Source organism: Doryrhamphus excisus, linkage group LG9, assembly GCF_037039965.1.
Source record: "Doryrhamphus excisus strain RoL-2023G ecotype Guam linkage group LG9, RoL_Dexc_Guam_v1.1, whole genome shotgun sequence".
Lineage (NCBI taxonomy): Eukaryota > Metazoa > Chordata > Actinopteri > Syngnathiformes > Syngnathidae > Doryrhamphus > Doryrhamphus excisus.
In genome coordinates, this window is record NC_136365.1 from 22612689 (window position 1) to 22626904 (window position 14216).

A 14216-nucleotide genomic window follows, 5' to 3' on the forward strand; every position below is an offset into this window, starting at 1 on the left:
GGAAGAGCAAATATTCCAAGCCTCTACCTTCTCTTTGGGCTTCCATTGGCGGAGGGAAGACCCAAAGCAGAAGCGGCCGCTCGGCCATTATGAGGTACCGGCCGCTGCTGAATGACAATGGCCGCTCATTAGCATATTCAAATGAACAAAATACACGTTTTTAAAAGACAAAGGCAGCTGATATGCAAACACGACCACGACGTGGTCTTCTTTTCCCAGATGTCCCAAAGCCGGCACCACTCCTTTTCTTCTCTATTTTCACTAATAGCATGAAGACGTGGAAGTTGGAGAAACACGCGGATCGGCACGGACGAAGGGCCGCCGTGCGTCTCTCCTGCGGGTGCAGATGCTTGTTCAAAGCGCCAGGACCCCTCGCCCTCCATTAGCGCCCCGCTGCTTCCCTTAATCCTCATTCACATGGAACGGCTGACATTTCATCTTAATGTCTTCATTAATTAGCAGGGACTCCGCTCAATGGAGGGCCCGGCCGGGCCCGCTGAGGGACGGCCGGCCACGAGCAGACACGCTAATGAGGCCCTCTCGTGCGACACCGAGCTAAAGCCTCACCGCCTCCACGGACAGACTTTACTCATCGCGTGATAACCTTCTTTGCTAACCCAAAGCACTCTTTCCATGGGGGGGGGGGGGAACTCAGCTACCACTGGTCAAGCATGGTCTTAAGCTAGTCCTGTTAGCATGCTAATATGAGCGTTGCAGCCATTTTCAGGAGTAGAAACTTATCATGCTAGCTATCCATCATGCATTTACATTTCAGCATGGCTTCAGCTCCTCCGCTTCATATTTCATATTTCATATTTTCATTCTGCATTTCCACCTGCTATGCTAACAGCTACTACACACAAAAACTGCAAAAAAATCAAAATGACGCAGACTAAAAATGGAAGACGCCAAAAACTACGTTCATACAAGTGAGATAATCAAATCAAATAAAGGATGTCGACTACACCAAAAGTTCAACACAAATGTAACTCTTACAAGTACCAACTGTATAAAAATATACCAAATACTAGCCAAATACACACAAAAAAGCCAACCTACTACAAGTTAACACAACACGTTACAAATACTATGTCAAATACTACAAAACAACAAAGCAATTGGATACATCTCCCCATTTCATCCAGGCCACTTTGGCCCCCACCCCTCTTGAAAACCACCCACAGGCCCTGATGATGGGGGGGGGGGGGGGGGGGGGGTACATGCATACAAATAAATCAGCAGTAGCTTCTTCAAATACTGTATATCAATCACTCATAGACGTGCACGTGTGCACGCACGCACACACACACAGAGTGAAGGGGTCGGGGGGGGGTTTCCTGTCAGTTGAACCCCCCCTCTACATGTGGGGTCAATATGTGCAATGCCTGTGTGTGTTTTAAGGGGTTGAGGTGGAGGGTGGAGGGTGGGGGGTTGCTGAGGACTGCCCACCCCCCCAAGCCAATATAAAGACGGTGGGGGGAAGAGTCACCTTCGTCACTTTGCTCTCTGGAGTCACGGAGACAATCCCCACTGGACACCGTGGACGCTCCTGGGACACTCAACAGCTTTGGTGGGGTGGGGGGCCGTCCTGGATTCTTACCCCGGAGAAAGCATCAGCGACCAACCACGGGACCCCCTTCCTGTTGAAGACCTGTCCCCACCACCACCATCATCATCATCATCATCAAAAGCACCATGAGGCTCTTCAACCTGCGCCACCTGCTCTACCTGCTCACCTTCATCCTGCTCTTGCTAGCGACCGTGGTGGTCCCGGCCTCCTCCGCCCGCCCCGGTAAGCATCTTCTTCCCCGTGGAGGGGGTCCTCGCTCTGCAGGTGGAAACACAACAAAAAGCTACTTCCGCTTAGCTTCAACACTTTTACAGCTCAGCTCGCTACGAACAGCAACAACAAACTTAAACCTCGGATGACAACAGGCAGTTGTCCTGTGTCCCTATATATATATATATATATATATATATATATATATATATATATATATATTATGATATATATTTAGGCATGTGAAAATGGCTAAAATGCTAGCATTTAGCATGATAGCACCTAACAAGATAACACTCAGCACCAAAAGTGCCCAAGGAATGCTAGCATGTCCCTACATCATGCCATGTCTATATTTACATCTAGACATGAAAAAATGAGGTAAAATGGTCAAATGCTAACAGTTATCACTCTCATGCCTTGTCTAGATATGCGTTTATACGTGACAAATGTAGCTAAAATGCTAACAGTTAGCATGGCAGCACCTAGCAAGATAGCACTCTGTGCCAAAAGTTCCCTGGCAACTCTATAGTGTCCCTACATCACGCCATGTCTATATTTACATTTAGACATGAGGCAATTAGCTAAAATACAGTTAGCATGCTACCACCTAGCAACCTCACTACGCTATAAAGGAGAGATGACTGTAATCTTTGTAGTAAGGCCCTATATGGACGCTAGTACTTTGACTTGTAGTAAGCTATTAAACACTTAGCCCTATCATACGAAGTGTTAGCGTGCTAATTTTGGCACGTTAGCATTGATAGTATGTTAACATTAGCATAGTAGCATTCTTGGCCATTTTCATAGGTACATATAAAGACTATCATGCTAGGTGCTGTATGTCTACATTAGCATGTTAGCATTGCTAGCATGTCAACTATAACAATATATTTTAACCATTTTCATAGCTAGACACTTTAATATAAAGGCTTACCACTTTTATGCTAGGTGATAGCATGCTAACACTAGCATATTAGCATTGATAGCATGCAATCATTAACATTGCATTTTTAGCTTTTTTCATTGGTAGACATATTAAGACATAACACTATCACGCTAGGTGCTACTATGCCAACATTAGCATGTTAGCATTGCTAGCATGTTAAAAATAGCATAGTAGCATTTGTATCCCTTCTCATAGCTAGACGGTTACAAACAGACTCAGCACTGTATGTCAGGAATATAAAGGGCTCGAGCCAAAAATCAGTATGCAGATCAAAAAGATCCGCTGTGGTGACTCCGGAAAATGATCCCATCCAATCAGGAAAGGATTTTTTAAATGAATGTTTGGGCATATCAATATAAACACAATATAATATTGGTAGGTTTCATACTGTATGCAACTGCCAGCGTCCATAAATACAAACGATGTCTCATGAAAGTCAGAAACCAAATCATGACGGTAAAAGTTAGTTTTTTTTGTCTGGGAGGACGAGAAGTCTCATACTGTACTCCTGTACTCCTGTACTCCTGTACTCCTGTACGCCTGTACTACTGTACTACTGTACTCCTGTACTACTGTACTACTGTACTCCTGTACTACTGTACTCCTGTGCTACTGTACTCCTGTACTACTGTGCTACTGTACTCCTGTACTACTGTGCTACTGTACTCCTGTACTCCTGTACTCCTGTACTCCTGTACTCAGTCTCCTGATGATGCGTAAATAAGTCCTCATTTAAGGATACGCCAGCAGGACCTCAGCAGGTGTGATATTCCATTTGGATGCGACCTTGCTGGTTGAGGTCGTGTTTAGGTTCATGTTAGGATGGGGGGGGGGTGGGGGGGGCTGCCAGAGGATCACACACGTGCACACACACACACACACAGGCCCCAGTCAGCCCCCCCCCCCTTTGTCTGAAGCTGGGCGGTGCTTTTGTGAAGGTGGGTGTTAAAGATGCTATGCTAATAGCCGAGCCTTCAACATGACACGGGGTAGCAGTGGCATCTAAAGAGCCTAGCATACACGCCTCCAGGCATGGCCCCCCCGCCCCCCCTTGCCCTAAAGGCGAGGAGGGGGAGGGGGAGGGGGAGGAAGGAGTCATAAAGTCATCTGGCACTTTACGCTCTTCCTGGGTTTGGCCGCCGGCCTGTGAAGCACAAAGTGGATTTATTAGGGACCTTAGAAATAATCAGGTGTTAGGTGGGAAGAGGCGGGGGTGGGGGTGGGTGGGTGGGGGGCTACTTATTTCTATCCACGTCATTCACGCTTCCACACTCCTTCCTGTAGATTTCCTGAACCTGAGGAGAAAGTACCACCGACACTTCTGCCTGCACAGACGCTGCCTGCCCCTCCACTCCAGGGTCCCCTTCCCCTGAGCCGGTAAGGCCGGGCGAGATGCTTCTTACGTCGTCTTATGTCTTCTTACGTTTTCTTATGTCTTCTTCTTACGTCTTCTTACGCCTTCTTATGTCTTCTTCTTACGTCTTCTTCTTACACCTTCTTCCATCTTGCATGAAGCCACAAGCAGGTGGTGCTTAAGTAGGTGTGCGTGATTGGGGGCAGAGGCGTGTTTGCACAGACCAGGATGCCGCCCCCCCCACTCGGACATAAATCTTGGGGGGGCCCTCATTTCTCTGCAGGTTTAACTCTGAATGTGACCTCCGTCCATAATCTGATCCCCTTTTCCTCTCTTGCAGCAAAGATGCTATCCAGACATCACGGATGGATGGATGGACGGAAGGAAGGATGGATGGATGGACGGAAGGAAGGATGGATGGATGGACGGAAGGAAGGATGGATGGATGGACGGAAGGAAGGATGGATGGACGGAAGGAAGGATGGATGGATGGACGGAAGGAAGGATGGATGGACGGACGGAAGGAAGGAAGGATGGACGGATGGATGGACGGAAGGAAGGATGGATGGATGGACGGACGGATGGACGGGCGGACGGATGGAATAAGAGCCTCGCCGGGGGGGCCGTAGCACGACACGATGCCACAAGAGACAATGGAGTGTTGGTGGGTTTGATGCCAGCCCCGCCCCTTCCCCTTCAGGAAGACCAAAGCAATGAGAACTCCACAGAAGCGAAAGGAAAAGAAAGAGGAGTCCACTTATGACAAAAGAGGGCGGCTTGTTGTCTTCCTGTAAAGTTTTTATTGTGTATTCTATGCACTTCTAATCTTTATTCATACCTCTCAATACTTGAATAAAAAGTTCTTACGTGTATTTCCTCCCAATCTTGTGTGTCAGGTTATGACATCATTCATTATTTCTGAGATGTTATTAGATATGCCGTGATATTGTTCCCTCACATGGCAAGGAGGAAAAGATGAAATGCACTATGAATGAACGAAGAAGAATAATTAGCACATCTTCGTAGCAAACGTACAAGCTCAATGGCGGTTTGCCAAAGACAGCTGGGATAGGCTCCGGCATGCCCCCACCCCAGTGAGGATAAGAGGCATAGAAGCTTCCATAATAATATACCGTATGATGCATATGGAGGGCGTCGACAGCAACAGTCAGGCTGAATGAAAGTAAAAGTCTTTCATGGAACAAAGTCACATGTTTTCCTCCAAAGTCAGGACCAAATATCCAAAGCGATGTGGCGTTCACAAGCACCCCATCGTCTCTGATGATGATCTTGGTGCTCCAGATGGGTCCGTCCTGCCCGGTCGGCCTTCCCCTGTCAGTCTTGTGGGCCATGTCCAAATGTGCATCGCTCTTGGCGACTGCTGTGGGACGGCCTCGTTGGACGGCCTGTTGGACGGCCTGTTGGACGGCCTGTTGGACGGCCTGTTGGACGGCCTGTTGGACGGCCTGTTGGACGGCCTGTTGGACGGCCTGTTGGACGGACAGTTGGACGGCCTGTTGGACGGCCTGTTGGACGGCCTGTTGGACGGACAGTTGGACGGACAGTTGGACGGACAGTTGGACGGCCTGTTGGACGGCCTGTTGGACGGCCTGTTGGACGGCGACGGAGCATCCTCCAACACACAAAATGCTTTTCCCTTCCAGCGAAGGCATCTCTGTACCGTGACTTCTTGGAATGTTGGCCATCATAGACACCATGGACACCGTCACCGGGACCGGGACCGGGACGTCGCTTCATGTTTGGTGATCCATGATCCATGATAGTATGACGATCCTGATGACAGGATGAACACGGACAGTCGCTGGCCGTCCTAGGAAAGTCCAAACTCGGGGCTGAGTTGTCCTGTTTGGAGCCAGTAAGCCTGAAGACCAGCTCACAGGGGGCCGAGGTCCTGAGGTCAAAGCCGTGGTTAAAAACAAATCAATCCATAAAACCAGGATAGGAAATCTAACCCCAACCAGCTGGCGTCTATTTCAATGTCCAACGTCACAGAAAATATTTATTAGCATCCAACACAAAAGGGCAGCAATAAAAGGATGTTTTGCTGAGTCAGCATTATTCCAGCATTATTCCAGCATTATTCCAGCATTATTCCAGCATTATTCCCGTGCCCGCTTTTAGTCTGCTCTTCCTTGGAGGTGCACATCTTTAAAAAAACAGGACTAGGTTTGTTTCTCCCAATGGCAAGCAGCGGCATCATCCGTGGGACGCTTGGCCTCTGCACCCCCCCCCACCTCACCTCTGATCTGTGACCCGCGTCTCCACCACCTCCTCCACCCCCGTCCAGCCTTACATGTGCATCACAGGCGGGAGTACTCAGTACGCACCGACGGTCCCTGAAGTGGTCTTTAAAAAAGCGTGGCATCAGTGCTGAGCGCTGAGGTTGAGGAGCCTCCTGCTGAGGGAGCGGTTGTGCTGCTTCAGGTATTCTATCAGGTCCGCTTGCTTCTCCACCACCTCCTCCAGGCTGGAGATGTCCCTGCAAGGCACGGCCATCATTTGGGGTGCATGAGAAAGCGGCAAGGAGAAACATATTTGGTGAAGCTCAATGACAGGATTACAGATGTACAGGACACATTATTGGCACCTTCATTTTGGTCCAATGAATGTAACACATACATAAATACCGCTTATCCTCACTCGGGTGGGGGGGTGCTGGAGCCTATCACATTTACACCTACGGACAATTTGGGCCGTTCTTTTATCCGTAAGCTGCCCTGAGAAGGAGATAAAGGGTGGCGCCGACACAACGAGACACGTCATGGTGGTAAACTGGTGAAGTGGATGGAAGTGGCCCTTGATTGGCAGGCCACCAGTCTCTGCCCCCAAGACAGCTGGGATAGGCTCCAGCACCCCCCATCCCAGTGAGGATAAGCGGTAGAAAGTGGATGGATTGTCAGTGGAATAGTCAGCCAAAGCACGGTGCGTTTAAAAGTCGCCTGTGTGTGCGTGTGCATGGTGTGTGTGTGTGTGTGTGCGTGTGCATGGTGTGTGTGTGTGCGTGGTGTGAGTGGTCAGCGATGGCCATAAAAAGTGGTGATGTGTGCGGTCCCATGCAGCCTTTAGCATTGTTAGCTGCCCTGTTAACTTCTGTGTAAACAAGCACGGCCCAGACGCTTTTATAGCCGCAATCATGTGTGTGTGTGTTGGGGGGATGGGGGGGGGGGGCATCCACCTACCTGAAGCCCGTCTCCGCCGGCAGGCCGCTGACGCTGAAGTTGTGCGAGTGATCCTCCTGGCTGACGTCCGGCGCAGCTCGGTCGGCGTTGAAGCGCATGACTGAGACTGGTGGAATAAAAGGAAAGGTTTTCAAACCGGCAACCCCCCAGCAGTGAGAGTTGCCTGCTTCTCCAAAGTTGTCCTTCTAAAAACACACAGCGGCTGTTAGAACCGCCCCCCCCCACGTGGTTGTTAGGGGTGCCATATCCTGCACTTAAAGCTCTAATTCTCACGCCCTAAACACACACCTTTACTCTGGGGGGGGGGGGGGGGGGGGGGGGGGCAGGCCTGCAGGCTACTCCGGGTCAGGGGTCCACGTGTGGCACTACACTGCTAATATTTGGAGTAGTATTAGTACTTCCTCCCTGGGACACACAATGCAATCCAAGCCGTAAAGTCCGGGCGGCGATACGCTCGTCCCTCGCTACGTCGCCATTTCTCAGACGTGACGTCAAAACACAAGTAGTGCTGTATGTAGTACTGTGTACTACAGAATGTAGTACTGTGGTCGCCAGTGACAAAACACTGACGAGACGTTAGCTTAAAGCTCAACCATGGCATTCCCCAAATAGTTCTCCTCCCACTGCATGTGGAAGTGGTACATTTTAGGCTATGTCCAAGGCCAAAGGTCCCATAGGTCCCCACCGGCCATAGCTGTCTCTGGCAATGCCTGATGTGATGGAGTATTACAAGAATAAAGTCATGGCATACTACTTCATATCAAAAAGTACCAACGATCAACGCTTTGAGTTCCTAAGAAATAAATCCCAGGCTAACTGGTTAGCTCGCTAGCTTACTGGAGCGCCTGCAGCATAGGAGTTGCCATTCCAGTACGCACGTGAAACCGGCTAAAAGGTGGGTGGCTCGCCTAAAGAGTACAGGACTGTTATTGTAATGTACAGCAGCATGCTAGCTCCAACACATCACTGCTGGCGGCTGCCCCAAGGACGGGGGGGGGGGGGGGCTGGGGGGGTCCTCAGCCACAGGAAAGTGGCAGGGAGGTTGGAGGAGGACGAATCTTTGCTGTGCTCCACGGCAGCATCGCCACCCTCACACACCATCCAAACAAACGCCCGGCATTCCTGCATAATGGAGCCCTCAATGCGTGTAAACACTTGTGCTGTGTGTGTGTGTGTGTGTGTGTGCGTGTGTGTGCGTGTGCGTGTGTGAGTCCTTTAACCCAACAGACAGATCAGGCTGCATTCACTTGACTGTTCCAGACAGGAATTCCGCACCTCCTCCTTTTCCTACCAAAGACCAACACTCCAGTATGGATACACCAACGGCCTTTAACCAAATAAACAGGACCTTTAAACCAAGACGGGCACGGCCCAGTGGCGCCTACTAGCTACTAGCTCACCTAGCCTACATCTACTCGCTATTAGCTATTAGCTTGCCTAGCCTACCCCCCCCACTCTCGGTTTGTATGCCACTTTGACACCCCCGCCCAGCCAACTCCACAAGTTCAAACTCCAAACACAATAATAAACATGTTGCCCCTTCCTCCTCAGCCAATGCATGACTTTGGCATGCAGAGGGGTGTGTGTGTGTGTGTGTGTGCATGCATGTGTGCGTGCACGTCCACGTGGCCTGCAGCGCTTCCAGCAGGCGGTGGCCATGCGGTGCAGGGGGAGATGTAAGACAAGTGAAGCCTTTGAAGGCAACATGCAGCTTTGATGTGCATGGAAGTCTGGAGAGCAGAGCTTCATGGGAGCATTCATGTTCAAATGAGAGGCACAAACATACGCACACCTCAAAGACACACACACACACACACACACACACACACACACACACACTTCCAATCAAGCATGCAGAACGCATTTCAAAGGGAAGTAGAACGAGGCCTTCCTGTATGGACTTGATGGCTGCAGGCATTCTGAGCACGAGCCGGCTCCTTGGACAACCTGAGGGCTCCAAGGCCCCCCCCCCCAAGTCCTGACGTCCCCTTGACCGTGCGTGTGTCAGCTGATTGTGTTTTTGGAAGGTTTGAGCTGCAAGGCATCATGGTTCACTGAACTGGTCTACGCTGGAATGAACCAGCACAGGTTGACCCCCTCACTGTAAACACGGGGACAATGTGCGTTGGGGGGGGGGGGCTACCCTTTGGCAAGGCTCAAACCTAATGCCCCCAACCCCCATGGCTTGGCTTTCGGGTATCTGGACCACCGATCTGCGCCCCTCGGCGGCCAAACACGCCTTTAATATGGATTTCCTTTCAACACAACATCTTCTCTATCTACGTATATCCTCCTATAGAACATAGAACATCTTCACTATCTACGTATATCCTCCTATAGAACATCTTCACTATCTACGTATATCCTCCTATAGAACATCTTCACTATCTACGTATATCCTCCTATAGAACATCTTCACTATCTACGTATATCCTCCTATAGAACATCTTCACTATCTACGTATATCCTCCTATAGAACATCTTCACTATCTACGTATATCCTCCTATAGAACATAGAACATCTTCACTATCTACGTATATCCTCCTATAGAACATCTTCACTATCTACGTATATCCTCCTATGGAACATAGAACATCTTCACTATCTACGTATATCCTCCTATAGAACATAGAACATCTTCACTATCTACGTATATCCTCCTATAGAACATAGAACATCTTCACTATCTACGTATATCCTCCTATAGAACATAGAACATCTTCACTATCTACGTATATCCTCCTATAGAACATCTTCACTATCTACGTATATCCTCCTATAGAACATAGAACATCTTCACTATCTACGTATATCCTCCTATAGAACATCTTCACTATCTACGTATATCCTCCTATAGAACATAGAACATCTTCACTATCTACGTATATCCTCCTATAGAACATAGAACATCTTCACTATCTACGTATATCCTCCTATAGAACATAGAACATCTTCACTATCTACGTATATCCTCCTATAGAACATCTTCACTATCTACGTATATCCTCCTATGGAACATAGAACATCTTCACTATCTACGTATATCCTCCTATAGAACATCTTCACTATCTATGTATATCCTCCTATAGAACATCTGTAACTACACTCTTCCTTAATACACACATATGAAAGGCTTGATCAAAATATACTACTAGTACTACTACTACTACTACTAATAATAATAATACATGCGTCCAGAAGCAAAAATAACCATATATATTTCTAAATAGCTATTAGGGGTGTCACCAAACACCAAACACTCCAGGACCTTGATGGGATTCTTTTCCTGCGCTTCGTCCACTTGATGTATCAGGACGAGTAAATAGTAGGAATACACCAGGAGGAATACACCAGGCCCATGTATCAGGATGAGTAAATAGTAGGAATACACCAGGCCCATGTATCAGGATGTGTACATAGTAGGAATACACCAGTAGGAATACACCAGTAGGAATACACCAGGCCCATGTATCAGGATGAGTAAATAGTAGGAATACACCAGGCCCATGTATCAGGATGTGTACATAGTAGGAATACACCAGTAGGAATACACCAGTAGGAATACACCAGGCCCATGTATCAGGATGAGTAAATGGTAGGAATACACCAGTAGGAATACACCAGGCCCATGTATCAGGATGAGTAAATAGTAGGAATACACCAGGCCCACGTATCAGGATGAGTACATAGTAGGAATACACCAGTAGGAATACACCAGGCCCATGTATCAGGATGAGTAAATGGTAGGAATACACCAGTAGGAATACACCAGTAGGAATACACCAGGCCCACGTATCAGGATGAGTACATAGTAGGAATACACCCGTAGGAATACACCAGGACCTACAAACACCATGTGGATGAAACAACAAGCATCAGCTGAACAATTGTTTGTGTGATGGAAGGGATGGGGGGGGGGGGGTTACGTTGGGCTGAGGTGTTCTCCCTCGGCCTCCAGGAGGTGGAGGAGGAGACAAAGGCGAGCATGGTCTTCACTTGGCTTGGAACGATGTTGGGAATCTAAAGTGAAAAATCAGCAGATCGGCCGAGGGAGGGAGTGAATAAGAAGGGGGGGGGGGCAGACGGAGATGAATGCTTGATTGTCATGCTGTCCACTTTGAAAAGGGCAGGGTGGCCATTGTGATGCGAACCTGCCCTCGGCGTTGGGGGTTGCGTGTGTGTGTGCGTGTGTGTGTGTGTGCGTGTGTGTGTGTGTGTGTGTGCGTGTGTGCGTGCGTGCGTGTGTGCACCACCGGTGCTGCTCATCCAACACTTTCTGCTTTCAATTCAACTTTGGGGTTTGGATGGACACGATGCTGGTAAGATGGACGGTGACGATGAGGACACATGAGCTAGTTGGACATACGCACTTGGCACGAGTGGCTAGCACGGGGGGGGGGGGGGTCCTTCTGTCTTACACTGAAGACAAACAGGCTGGGGTGGCAAACGTAAGAAGTTGTGTTCCTTTGAAATGTGACCTGTATCAACACCTGAAGACCAAAAGCACTGCCGAACAAAAAGAACACCAAGGATGGAGAACCCCTTGATGGTCCCCAAGACCTTTGGGAAATACTCTGGTTGAGAACCAGTTTGGGAACCTTTGGTGTGTCCCAAAACATCTGGCATTAGAGAAGACCAAGAGTCAGACACAAAAGCGCCTGTTTGACATGAAAATAATTTCTTTACAAATGTATCATCATCAACATTTTACATTTTCACATTCGGAATCGAACCGTTCATGTGCACACATTGAAATGTCCCTTCAATGTGTAACCTCCTTAGCCAACACGGCGAGATGTCTTTTCACTTCCTGCCACCTTGTGGCCATTTATATAGCTTAAACGACACCGAACATGATCTCTTCCGTTGTGAAGTTGTGTCATTACTTCATTGGTGCCTCTCACACAGAAACGTAAAACAAGTCTAAAAATGAATGGTAGCAACAAAAGGCTATGCCAGGGACCTGCCGAATCGGGGGTGGACCCTGCTGGACCGCATGCCAACTGGGACAGCCTGACCAGACTGCAGAGCACTCCCAGCCACTGTACGTATACTGTCCGTGTCTGTAAGTAATGTGCAGCAATGATGATATTGTGCCCGTGTGGATGGAGATTATGAGATGATTAAGATTTCCACTGAGAGAATAGTTTGAACATAGAAGCACATTAGATGTGGCCCCCACCCTGCATGTGTAGCCAGGACATTAAAACCTAGCAAGGTGCATTTTTGGTTATGAAGTTAGCAATAAAAACCGTTTACCTGAGTAACAGAGCAGGCAGGGCAAGGCCACCAAAAGCTCCAAGGCCAGGATGGCGAGCAGCAGGTAGGTGTGGACTGTGGGAGACAGTCTGGCTGCCATGACAACCAACAGCATCACATTACCTGCAAACACATCCACAAAATAAAGATCCTTACGGTGACGCCATCTAGCGGACATCACGACACAATGCGGTGTCACGCACACCTGCCGAGTGGACGGTGAGGGGCAGGTGCTCGAGTCCCCGCGTCTGCCTGTAGAACCTCAGGTAGCCTCTGCACCGGGCCCGGCTGTGGTGGTGCTGCATGCACCAGGTGAACAAGAGCACCAGCAGCCAGAGGCCCACCTTGCCGAAGACCACCACGCTGTCCCCCTGCACCGGACCCAAAACGCCGGAGCAAACATCCTCCCGGCCCGACTTGAGCACGCACAGCACCGCCACGCACACCGACAGCACCACGAACACGACCTGGAGGACACGCCGCGTTTGAAAACACCTCCACCGGATACAGAAGAGTCAACCATGTTCCAAGTGTACGTGGGTCCTACGTGGAACAGGGACAGCAAGGCGGCGTGGCAGGCCGTCGGGACGCCCTGGAACTCTCTCCTGATGGCAGAGTGGAGGGCGTCGGCCGAAATCAGAGGTCCGTCCACCAGGGACTCGTCGTCGCTGCGCGTCATGTCCACAGAGGAGCCCGCCTGCTGGCAACACACGAACACGGCAGTTGGACGATGTTGGAGATCCGTGGTGGAACATCTCGATGCGGGGTCTGCGTGGTTCCCCGTGTTGCATTCACGTTAGCTTCACTGGTCGTGTTGCATTCACGTTAGCTTCACTGGTCGTGTTGCATTCACGTTAGCTTAACTGGTCGTGTTGCATTCACGTTAGCTTCACTGGTCGTGTTGCATTCACGTTAGCTTCACTGGTCGTGTTGCATTCACGTTAGCTGTTATTCATGTTACCACAAATGAGTCTAGTTATTAATAACTTCCACTGGACACGGACAAACATAGAATGAGGTAACAGTCTCCCAAACGGACCATGCGTTGTATTGTATCTTATTTGACGAGTTGTTAAAGGTTGTTGTCAGAACACACAAGCTAACACTGGCTAACTTCCTGACGAATGACATACACAGCTGCGAATACAACTAAACATTGAAGTGGCGACTATTTGAAATAATAAAATGACGGGTACATACTGTGTTAAAAGTTCCCTTTGATTCCATTTTGTTCTGAAATAATGGATGTCTTCAAAGCAGGAGTGACATTATACAAACAGCATTTAGCAGGTGAAATGCTAGCTGTTGGCTACATGGCAAACTAGACCTTACGGAGCGTGACACGATCACGTGACCAAAAGGGAGCGTGCCACGATCACGTGACCAAAAGCCGGAAGAAACGAAGTTGGATAGCATTGACTGCTAGCAAGCTCATCAAATTAGTCGACTGTTTGCCATTGCAGCTCAATCACAATGATTTGGTCGCCATCGAAGTATTAGTTTTAATGTATGACTTTGACTAATTATGATTATGACTAATGATTTAAGTTTATACGCAACTACATTAAAACGAGGTCGTCCCTACAAAAAAGGGCCACATAGGTCACATGACACCTTCATCACATCGTCACTGTAAGCCAGGAAAATGCACATTCCATTATTACTTTACCTGA

The 14216-nt window shown here is 48.8% G+C and overlaps 2 protein-coding genes across 5 annotated transcripts; one reads left to right on the forward strand and one right to left on the reverse strand.

Moving 5' to 3' along the window:
- The first annotated feature begins 1503 nt into the window (after window positions 1-1503).
- On the forward strand, window positions 1504-4495 carry apela (apelin receptor early endogenous ligand). Its single transcript, XM_078793290.1, has 3 exons — window positions 1504-1792; window positions 3792-4106; window positions 4424-4495. Exons 1-2 carry the CDS (start codon window positions 1696-1698, stop codon window positions 4100-4102), a joined length of 408 nt encoding a protein of 135 aa, XP_078649416.1. The 5' UTR covers window positions 1504-1695; the 3' UTR covers window positions 4103-4106; window positions 4424-4495.
- On the reverse strand, window positions 1729-13944 carry tmem192 (transmembrane protein 192). Of its 4 annotated transcripts, none has more exons than XM_078793736.1 (7): window positions 13744-13944; window positions 13091-13243; window positions 12749-13010; window positions 12544-12666; window positions 7284-7389; window positions 6432-6583; window positions 1729-1828 (listed from the first exon to the last, which is right to left on the reverse strand). In XM_078793736.1, exons 1-6 carry the CDS (start codon window positions 13768-13770, stop codon window positions 6469-6471), a joined length of 786 nt encoding a protein of 261 aa, XP_078649862.1. In that variant the 5' UTR covers window positions 13771-13944; the 3' UTR covers window positions 1729-1828; window positions 6432-6468. The 4 variants fall into 4 exon arrangements, 2 of the variants coding, with proteins under 2 accessions (XP_078649862.1, XP_078649860.1); XR_013628181.1 differs by lacking the exon at window positions 1729-1828 and adding an exon at window positions 5262-6250 and having other exon boundaries at window positions 6344-6583; window positions 13091-13240; window positions 13744-13943; XR_013628180.1 differs by lacking the exon at window positions 1729-1828 and adding an exon at window positions 5262-6250 and having other exon boundaries at window positions 6344-6583; window positions 13744-13943.
- Between the last annotated feature and the right edge of the window lie 272 nt (window positions 13945-14216).